At 43.3% G+C, this 11,716-nt stretch overlaps 1 protein-coding gene across 1 annotated transcript; it reads left to right on the plus strand.

The window, feature by feature from the left end:
* Window positions 1-7,012: 7,012 nt before the first annotated feature.
* LOC135744727 (uncharacterized) lies at window positions 7,013-11,264 on the plus strand. The gene has a single exon (XM_065263041.2). It carries the CDS (start codon window positions 8,453-8,455, stop codon window positions 10,289-10,291), a length of 1,839 nt encoding a protein of 612 aa, XP_065119113.1. The 5' UTR covers window positions 7,013-8,452; the 3' UTR covers window positions 10,292-11,264.
* The last annotated feature ends 452 nt before the right edge of the window (window positions 11,265-11,716 follow it).

Raw genomic sequence — 11,716 nt, forward strand, 5'->3', positions numbered from 1 at the left:
AATACATAGATGTCACAAGGTGACAATCTTTTCAGGGGCGGAACCAAAGGTAGGGAAGTTTGGTTCCGCCCGGAAGGTTTCCAACCGGGCCGGAAAAGAGGAACACCAGACTTCCGGTAGCACCGCGAGGGGGAAAATCAACAAATCGAGCGCAGCTGTGTCTAGTTAACAGGAGCGGTCGATGATTGGAGGACACGCTAAACAAGGCAGTATTTAAGAACAGCTAAAATCACAGTTTGGGTGTTGTTGTGTGCAGTGTTGAAGCGCTGCGTTTGCATCCTCTGGTACGTTGGCTGTGGGCTGTTTATCTCTCTCTCGGGCTGGAGCTTATATGACTGTGTGGACTTTGTAAACCTTAAGGGTTGAAGAAAGAACGAAAACATTGGAAACTGAAACGCAGCAACGAAGGGGAAGCAGAGATAGCGTGAGTGTATATCTACATGGAGAATATTGAGATGCATGACATTGGTGTGTAACCCTGATAGGGGAAGAGACGCCCTGCGTTGTGTGACCGAGGCGATCGCTGTGTGAATTAGAACAGAGGACAGTTGGACCCAAGGTTTACAGCATCCGTGAGTAATAAGCACTGAGCTGAAGACGCATTGTGTAAATAACCTGTTGTGATAGCGATCATCTCCGAGTGAAGGAGGACGGCCCTACCCCTAAATTAGCGTGGTGGGTGAGCCTAAGGAACATTGGCTGGGGCTAGCCACGGCAACGCATCTACCGACTGGGCCGTATTAACCATCGCCGAACAGGTCCCGGCGAAGTGGAGAAAGGCGGGCATCCTAAGTGTACACTGGATTGTGAGTCTTTGTGCTGTGGAACTTTCACTTTGACGTGGTGCTGTGTATTGCTTTGTATTGCTGTGTGTCTTGTCAGATAAAACCCCCGCCTTCGTACGCCTCGTCGAGGGAGAACGAAGAGGCTGTCGGTCTCAGTGTGGTTACTAAATATATGTTGTGAGTACGCCCCAGGTGGAGAGTAACAGTGTGGTGCCCAGAACGATCCTGGTCCTTGACATCGGAGTAGGTCTAGGAGTGGCGGTGTAAGAATTTTGATTGATCTTGACCAAAAGGTCAGCCCTTCCTGGGAACACAGCATGGATGCCCGAGAGTGCAGTGTGTGTGCCCTGTAGGTGCCCGAGGCAGCAAGGACATCAAAAGAGAACTTTTGCAACACAACAACTTTCCTCCGGGACTCACGGCAGGGGACCAAGACCCCCAAAACACCCCTCTCGGGAACCAGAACTGTATATCGATTACAGGAGACTCCCTGGAGAGTTACACTTGATTTTCAAACACCACATCTCCATACAAATGATGGACCTGCAGACAAATGTCTGACCCCTCTACCCCTCCTTTCCTTGTTACCTCCTCAACACAGGACAGTTTACAGCACACCAGATGATTATGTGTAAGAAAGGTCATATCAAATGTAAATAACTGTGGAAAATATTCATGTTTCATTTCATTACAAAGGTTTTATCGCGACTGGTACACAGGTCTCATTCTCACATCAATAAAACAAATAGTAAAAGGTTTAATAGAGTAAGAAAACTTAACTCTATCCAAGGGGCGTACACCCCACTACAAATGTATCCAGGACGAGGTGCCTCCCATAGGTCTGTAAGAACCAATCACTGCAAACTTCCATTGATAAATAATGTTTACATAATGTTTATTCTATCTGGGTATATAAGGAGAGCTGAAAAACATTTCTGGGAATCTGTAACCAGATATCCCGCACAATTTACTGTGTGTCGTCTTTACCAGGTATGAAAGGTTTTTATATTTCCTGTTTGATGTAAATACTATTGGTTTGTATTTGTGTTACATTTTATTTGAACTGTGAATTGGCTTTGAATTGTGATTTTCTTACCTGGTTAATAAATTGTTAAGTTTGATTTATTCTGTGTTGCTCGGTAAATGTTGACACTGCAAGTAATATCGTTGTATCCGTAGTTACCGTAAGGACTGAAATCAGGCTAGGATCGGCCCAAACCCAGTTAGATAGTGAATAATACATCAGCTGAGGATTTGTGAGATACGAATAGCAATTGGCGTTAGTTTAAGTGTACTTAGAAGCGTGGAGGCTGTGTTTCCGTTTAGAGTAACATTTCTGATTACTCTAAATAGGGTCAGCCTCAACCTCTGTTTATTTCAATGTTATTCTATTCATTAATCTTGATTAGAAATAATAATTGTAATAATTAAGTGTCACCTCTAAGGGGACTAAATAAAGTATGTTTAAAGTTGAGCACGCAGAAAGCGGCCGCTTAAGCGTATAGTCCAACCTCTGGCAGCGACCAACACTGATTCGCTTATGACCGTTGACCAGTATATTAATTATGAGGCCCATACTAGGATCATGTGCGACTGTGAGAACCGAATGAACGAGTGTAATACCAGAGCTTTATCAGAATAAATAAACAAACATCCATTCAAATTATACTATTAATAAATAACAATCCACATAAATATTAATTATGTCTTATTTAATTGGAGTCAGATAAGAGATTAATAATCTAAATGAAGAAATGTATAAATCCATATCTTATTATCCAATGTGAAAGGAAAGACTGAAACGCGCGAGAATCCTCCGCCACGCCTCTGGAGACCGCCATTGGACCAGTGGGTGGTGCCTACCTTACAAGTTGGTGACCCCGGACGTGATCTCTCTACCTGCACAGGCGAGTGACGTCTTTCCGACGCGACTATTCAGTTCTGGATTCACACAGAAGATATGAGGTTTGATCTCCTTCTACACGGTCTACAGCTGCTGTGGTAAGTTCGTTCCTTTTTGCCTATTAGAAGTGTTGAGGGAAAGTTTTGCACACCCAATTTAGACACCATTTCTTGTAGAACGGGCCGGTACGCCCATTGTTAGACCGGAGACCGTAGAAATCCGGTGGGGTATAAGAATTAGAGGAAACATGGACTCACAGGGACATTATAGAAGCAGTGTAGAGGAGGAAATCATGGAAACCGCCGCGCTAAAACTGAAAAACACCCTTGTTCTGTTAAAAGAGAAGGGACTAATTCTCACATGGAGCAATAATGAAATCGTATCCTGGTATTCTGTCGAGGGCCGTAAACTGGAAACGAAATCCAAATACAAAAAGACTCCCCTCGCTATTGTTTACCTGTTGCGTCGCAACGATTTGAAAACCATAACCAAAACCGAGCGAACAATCGCAAGCATAAAAGAGATTGAAAATTCACGTTCAGACGAACTAAAAAGGCTACGAGCTCAGGTCGACTCGTTTGCGTATGAAAAACAAAATTGGGCAAGACAAAGCGAGACGATGGCTAAAAAGATTGACGAATTTCAAAAGAAACTCAAAAACGGTAACAATTACATATCCGCGCTTGAAGATTGCTGCGATCATTCGGGTGTCCCCGTAGCTGCCATTAAACAAGCAGCCATAAACGAGATGCTAGACGCCGGAACAAAAAGCGATAGCGATGAAGATGATATAGCCGTGTTAGAGGCAAAAACGCAGAGAGATGCTCGTAGACGAGCCCCAATGCAAGAGCCTGAGGGTGCTAATCAAATTAGCCCAATGAGAACGAGAGCGAAATCGAACGATGTTCAGCAAGATTCAGTCAAAGTGGCCGTACTAAAAACCATAACAAACACAGACGACGAGATTACAACCATTAGTCGTCCATTAACATGCGAAGAATGCTCACGACACAAACAGGTCGTAGGGATGATGCCTCGCAAAGGCCCGTTTCAGCCGTATTGGGAAACTTTAATGTTACAAGCGACGGTGTACGGACTAGAAGTCCGAGACGTGTGGCAAATAGCACTCCTCACCATTCCTGAGGAAATGAAACCAAAATTGACCGCTGAAATGAAATCCGGAGACATAATAAAGAGGAAAAATGGCGAAACCGATGATGCAATTTATGAACGGTTAAAAGCGGCAATGATAAGCTTAAGAGGGCCAACCTACGTAGACTGGGAGAGAATTATAGACATAAAACAAGCACCCAACGAAATGTTTGAAACATACGCAGAGCGAGTATGGGTAACATATAAAGAGCATTCTGGTTTCGAAGACGCGAGTCGTGATAGTGAAGTATTGTTACAAATGATAAAAAGTCACGCTGGCCTCCCGATCCAAAAAGCGCTGTTAAATGGCGTGGATCCAGCAGAGAACACATTCAGAGCGCTAGTAGACTGGGGCACAAAAATAGAAAATAGATGGAAAAATAAAACTCGCGCCGTTGCGTCTGCACAATGGACAGCAGAAGGACAGGGAAAAGAAAAACCATACCCGAAATCCCAACAAAAATTTTGTAACTTTTGCAAAAAAAACAATCACTACACAAAAGACTGCTTTAAAAGAAATGGGGACAGACAGCGAATGCAAAACCAAACCGATCCCTCTGACAAAACTGCGGAGCTGGTTAACACACTCCTCGCCGCATTGAAAAAACAAAATGATTCACAGAACGGAGCGATCGTTGCGAGTTCAGCGCCAGAGAAATACAGTTTCCCATAGGGGTGCGTGGCCTCCATTGCTATAGGAAGCATAGTTAAGAGCGGCAACCGGATCAAAATAAGAGCTAATTTAGGAGGCCAATTAGCTGACGTACTTATTGACACCGGCGCAGCATGCTCATGTACAAACATTCGATTGCCATTAACAGACGAAACCATACACATTAAAGGCATCGGTGACACGCTAATGATAGCAACACAAACCAAACCCGCTCGACTCGATTTAGGCATAGCCATAATTGAAGAACCTTTCTGGTACTTGCCAAACAACAGTGAGGGAACTGTACTGGGAATGGACATCATGAAAAAACATGGATTTGTCATTCATTGTTTTGAAAAACAGATTGAAATTCAAACTAACAAGACGGTGAAAAAATGTCCACCACGCAACGTGGTTAGAATTATGTCCATTTCCACTACAGATCCCATTCAACAGTTGATTGACAAACACAGCACTGTTTGGGCTGATCATGAACATGACTGTGGCCTTATTGACTTTGTTGTGTGTATTGAAGGAGAGCCACCTCCCCCACAAAGACAATACCGCATCAAACCTGAGGCTGAAACAGCAGTGCATGAAATAGTCCAGCAGCTTGAAACCAGAGGTATAGTCAGACGATGTAGCTCGACCACAAACTCTCCGTGTCTGCCCGTTCCAAAACCAAATGGTAAATGGCGTCTTTGTATTGACTACCAACGTCTTAACAAAGTTTTACCTAAAGCTACACCTATCGTTGCAAACCCCTCGACCTTGTTGACACAAATCTCTAACAGAGCGTCGTGGTTTACTGTACTTGATATAAAGAATGGCTTCTGGTCCATCAAGGTCAGACGTGAAGACCAATGGAAATTGGCCTTCACGGTAAACCAAATACAATATACCTGGCGCCGCGTGCCTCAGGGGTTGCACAACTCGCCATCGATCTTTCATCGAGCCTTAGAGGACGCGCTAAAACCTGTAATAGGAACCGGTAATGTAATGCACTATGTCGATGACATATTAATTGCAACCGAAAACTCATTCGATGAGCACTTACAACTCGTCGATGAAGTACTGTTAACACTAGGTAAAGCTGGTTTTAAATTGAACAAAGAAAAAGCCCAAATTGCACAAAAAGAAGTTCAATACCTAGGTTATACAATCACCCAAAGCCACAAGGCATTGACAGATGACAGACGTAAATGCGTCGCTGAACTACCTCGTCCGCACACGCTGAACTCTCTGCAGAAAGTCTTGGGTACTGCAAATTACTTAAGAGATTTCATCCCTGATTTTGCAAATATAGCTGCTCCGCTATACGACCTCTCAAAGGGAAAATCAAAACCGTCTGATGTCCTCGAATGGGCAGAAGTACACGAACAGGCTTTTACAGATTTAAAACAACACCTGTGCGCCGCGCCCGCTCTGGGTTTGCCCAACCCATCAAAGCCGTTTCATATACAGGTTGATGCACATGAAAATACTCTGAGTGGAGTGCTTGCGCAAGATCATGGGGGAAAGTTGCGCCCGATCGCATACTATAGCCGTAAGAAATCTCCAGTCGAACAGGGATTCGACCCATGTACACAACATGTTCTTGCGGTCCATTGGATGTTGACAACAACAGAACCCATTGTTGGTTTTCAATCTGTTGTTGTGCACACAATGCACACGCCAGTGCAAATGCTGTTGCAGGGCCGAATCAAAGGAGTATCGTCGCAAAGACTGGCACGATGGTTGGCAGACATCCAAGCTCGCAACATTTCCATGGTAAACACAAGAATTTTACCACATCTCTTGGGGGAGATGGAGGGCCATCCACACACATGCCAAACAAAACATGAAACACAAAGTCCAGTTCATGATATACAATTTGATAATCAAACGCCAGTATACATTGATGGATCCAGATATTGGCATGATGGCAATTTCCGTACAGGATGTGCCGTGTGGACCCCCCACCCCCTCAACTCAGATTCAGAACAATTGTTGATAAAACTACCAGCAAACAAATCCGCACAAGAAGCCGAACTAATTGCATTACTTGAAGCCATAAAAGCGCACCCAGAACCAATCTGTGTGTACACCGATAGCAGGTATACATACGGCATAGTGCACGATTATATGGCCCAATGGCAATTAAGAAAGTTTCTCACATCCGCCGGAACGCCAATAAAACATTTTGACACAATCACCGCAATTTGGCAAGCAATCAAAACGCACAACTCTCCAATCTCAGTCATCAAAGTTCGCGCGCACATCGCTAAAAGCACAGACGAGCACGAGAAAAATAACAACATCGTTGACAAACTTGCAAAACTTGCAGCCATTAAAGGGAATGAATGGCAGCCTGACGAGCTGATTGCCCCTTCTGTGAGTGCGATACAGGTTGCTCCCATTGACTTAAAACAATACCAGCAAGAGTTATGATTGTCAGACGGAGAGCTTGTACCGCAACTGCAGCAGGATCAATCAATCAGCATCGTAGAAGGTATGGTTCTCAGAGATGGGAAATACATAATTCCAGAGGCCCTCCAGAAACCAGTGATCAAATTGTACCATGATTATGCACATGTATCAGCTACCAAAACACAACAGCTGATACAGAAAAACTTCTGGTGGCCAAAAATGGCATCAGACATTGAGAGATGGTGTGACACATGCCTCGTATGTGCCACCATCAACCAGGGTAGAACTGGACGTACAAAACTGTGTCGCCCAGAACCACCCAAAGGGCCATGGGAATTTTTACAGCTAGATTTTATTGGCCCATTACCCACTGCCAAAGGGGGATATCGCTATTGTCTCGTCATAATTGATAAATTTTCAAAGTGGGTGGACGCGATCCCAACTCGGGACAACAGCGCACGCACGGTGGCACGAGTAATGGCAAATCAAATCCTCCCAATTTGGGGAACACCAACCCAGATTGAGTCTGACCAAGGAACACACTTCACAGGTCAGGTAATGAAACAAATATGTGAAATGCTACATATCAAACAAAGATTTCATGTTCCATACAGGCCGCAAAGCTCAGGTATGGTAGAGCGCGCAAATCGCTCGATTAAAGAAAGCATCTCAAAACAAATAATGCAACATCAAAACAGGTGGACTGATGCACTGCCAACAGTTCTGACAGTTTTGCGAGCAACCCCATCCAAAGCAACAGGCATCAGCCCGTTTGAACTCATGACAGGCAGAGTCATGAAACTACCCATAGACCCAGAAATCTCCCCAGCAGATCTGGGACCCCTGGTGCTTGCAAAACAACAGACTGTGCTAACACAACTACAGCAAAGACTGGCAGTGTTACAAACACAGACCGCTTTAAAACAGCAACAGTCGGACCTTATGAATGATGCACAATTTAACCCAACCTCTGAGATCAAATTTACCGAGGGTGATATGATCATGATACGGGTGTTTGTAAAACAGGGTCCATTCACACCAAGATGGCATGGACCACATGAGATAAAAGCTATATGCAATAGCTGTGTGGCAATAAGTGTCAAGGGGAAGTTGAAATGGTACCACATGTCCCAGTGCAAAATCTTCAAAGGTTCCGCTAATCAATAATTATTAACATTTCTCTCTGTTTCATCTCCTAGGTTGACTGCTGCAATCCCATGGAGACCGGACGAGAGGAAAGTTTCTGGACCCGCTTGCATCAAGCTGGGTCAAAGGGTTTCACTCACACACACACTGGAATGCGGGAGATGGGTATGGAAATACACAAAGAGGTCATCCACATTTTTCAGTACACTTTCAACCAGAAAACTAGTCACATGGCCTCCCGGAGTAGTACCGGAACCAAATTGCGCATCAAAAATTTGCTGTAAAGTAGGCTCCGACCATCTCCCTATAGTAAACATTTCAGGTGACACACCGGCACCCACATTTTTCCACAACATAACAGCCTGGTATCAACTTAAAGCAGAGCCAGGAGCAAAAATTGGGAGCATGCGCACTCTCTATGAAAAAATCAACAATGGATTAGATCCAAAAATTTGTTATTTAACCAAAAATTTAGAACCTGCAACATATAGGTGCACACACACTGAGACAATCAACACTACGCATATGAGTTATACCGAATACAAATTCGATATAACTTCATATGTACCTGATAACAATCAACCTGAAGCCTTTGTCTGGACTAGCCAGAGAGAAGGCATGTATTGCGTGGGAAAATGTGTCGACGACCCAGATAATTACACTGGGCCACAGAATTGCACATGGATAAAGAATCATTGTTTTAATTTAACCACCTGTGGATATAGCAAACCAAAGAAATGTCCGAAACTATATCCTATTCCTCCTGGTGGACTGATAAAAGGGAATGTTAACAAGACATTATTTCATGATGTAAATCTAGTGATGACACATGTATCATACAATATTTCTAACATTTTATCTGCTTATGTTAATCACTGTGATAAAAATGACAAGACATATGCATGGCTACAGTCACGAATCGATGATTTAATTTCTGATTACAAAAACAGACTTGCCGTGCAAATCTCACCTGCACGCTCGAAACGAGACCTGCTCGGAAACATAGCGGGTCTCTTTGGCTCCATTAATTCCATTGCCAACAACTACAAAATAACCAAACAATCACAATACTCAACATGGTTGGCAAACCAGGTAGCCACTGGTTTTCAGCATATCACAAATAGCAATGAAAATATCATAAAAGCGGTTCGATCCGAAGCGCAGGCGCTTCTTGCGATCAGCCACACATTATTCAATCAGACCCGTACCATCGAACGTGACTTAGCCTGTAGGACATATGCACAAGATCTATTCACTGCTGCTAGACAAGAAATCCTAGATCTTCGTCTGTACAAGACACCTAGACATGTTTTAAATGACCTCATAGAGATCTTAGATCTACATAGGTGGTATGAATCAGAAAAAATGAAAAATGTAAGGTATTCTGAACTACTATCCACCATAATGATGTTTACAGGAAATGAATGTAATGGATGCATTGGGTTTTTCGTCAGTTTTCCTTTGATACACCCAGATCAGGTTTTTCCAAATTCCACTACCATACGCTCTATGGGCGTGGTAGTGAAGGATCAGGTAATTAAATGGGATCACCTCACTGGATACATGACACAAAAGGGTAATGAGACCTTGTTTACCAGTCGCACATGTTGTCATGAAACACACAATTATGTTATCTGTACATGTAACACCTTGCAACCTTTCTCCCCCAATGACACCAAACTTATAAATGTTCAGTCACTGCATGGTTACTATGATGTTATCCAGGTGTCACATTCACAGTGGTGCGTGGTCAGTGAGATGAACTCTTTTACCTACGGAGGACTGGCCTGCTCTGCTAATCACTCGTTTTGCTTGGAAGTGACAGAGGACTTTTCGATGGGTCAAGTCAACATTTTAGGAAGAGTGCCACTGGACACAGAGACCTCACCATGGTGGGATGACACTTTCTATGAACAAAGTACCCAAGCTGTGGTTGACACGATGGAGCTAACACAAAGACTGATCCTGCAAACTGAATACCACCTCAACCAAGCGCAGGTTGAGATTAACCTGGCACGGAAGACTGCACAACTGTTATCCAGTTCATCCACTCGGTCGGCACAGTACACATACACCTGGTGGGACTGGGTGTTCCGGGGGTGTGCCATTGGCAGTGCCCTGATCTTCACCTTCACCATTTTCCAGTGTTGTTACTTCAGGCATCTCGTCCAATCTACACAGGAATCCACACACGCTGCCCTTGCCCTCAGCCCACTGCAGATACCTGTGTTCCAAAGACTCTAAAAAAAAAAAAAAAAAAAAAAAAAAAAAAAAAAAAAAAAAAAAAACTTTGCTTTGTCTGACCCCGCAGGTACCCTATTACAATTCGCCCGCGGGGCCAAGCGGGGAAATACTGTAAGAATTTTGATTGATCTTGACCAAAAGGTCAGCCCTTCCTGGGAACACAGCATGGATGCCCGAGAGTGCAGTGTGTGTGCCCTGTAGGTGCCCGAGGCAGCAAGGACATCAAAAGAGAACTTTTGCAACACAACAACTTTCCTCCGGGACTCACGGCAGGGGACCAAGACCCCCAAAACACCCCTCTCGGGAACCAGAACTGTATATCGATTACAGGAGACTCCCTGGAGAGTTACACTTGATTTTCAAACACCACATCTCCATACAAATGATGGACCTGCAGACAAATGTCTGACCCCTCTACCCCTCCTTTCCTTGTTACCTCCTCAACACAGGACAGTTTACAGCACACCAGATGATTATGTGTAAGAAAGGTCATATCAAATGTAAATAACTGTGGAAAATATTCATGTTTCATTTCATTACAAAGGTTTTATCGCGACTGGTACACAGGTCTCATTCTCACATCAATAAAACAAATAGTAAAAGGTTTAATAGAGTAAGAAAACTTAACTCTATCCAAGGGGCGTACACCCCACTACAAATGTATCCAGGACGAGGTGCCTCCCATAGGTCTGTAAGAACCAATCACTGCAAACTTCCATTGATAAATAATGTTTACATAATGTTTATTCTATCTGGGTATATAAGGAGAGCTGAAAAACATTTCTGGGAATCTGTAACCAGATATCCCGCACAATTTACTGTGTGTCGTCTTTACCAGGTATGAAAGGTTTTTATATTTCCTGTTTGATGTAAATACTATTGGTTTGTATTTGTGTTACATTTTATTTGAACTGTGAATTGGCTTTGAATTGTGATTTTCTTACCTGGTTAATAAATTGTTAAGTTTGATTTATTCTGTGTTGCTCGGTAAATGTTGACACTGCAAGTAATATCGTTGTATCCGTAGTTACCGTAAGGACTGAAATCAGGCTAGGATCGGCCCAAACCCAGTTAGATAGTGAATAATACATCAGCTGAGGATTTGTGAGATACGAATAGCAATTGGCGTTAGTTTAAGTGTACTTAGAAGCGTGGAGGCTGTGTTTCCGTTTAGAGTAACATTTCTGATTACTCTAAATAGGGTCAGCCTCAACCTCTGTTTATTTCAATGTTATTCTATTCATTAATCTTGATTAGAAATAATAATTGTAATAATTAAGTGTCACCTCTAAGGGGACTAAATAAAGTATGTTTAAAGTTGAGCACGCAGAAAGCGGCCGCTTAAGCGTATAGTCCAACCTCTGGCAGCGACCAACACTGATTCGCTTATGACCGTTGACCAGTATATTAATTATGAGGCCCATA

The sequence above is a fragment of the Paramisgurnus dabryanus genome, chromosome 5 (assembly GCF_030506205.2).
Source record: "Paramisgurnus dabryanus chromosome 5, PD_genome_1.1, whole genome shotgun sequence".
NCBI classification, from domain to species: Eukaryota; Metazoa; Chordata; class Actinopteri; order Cypriniformes; family Cobitidae; genus Paramisgurnus; species Paramisgurnus dabryanus.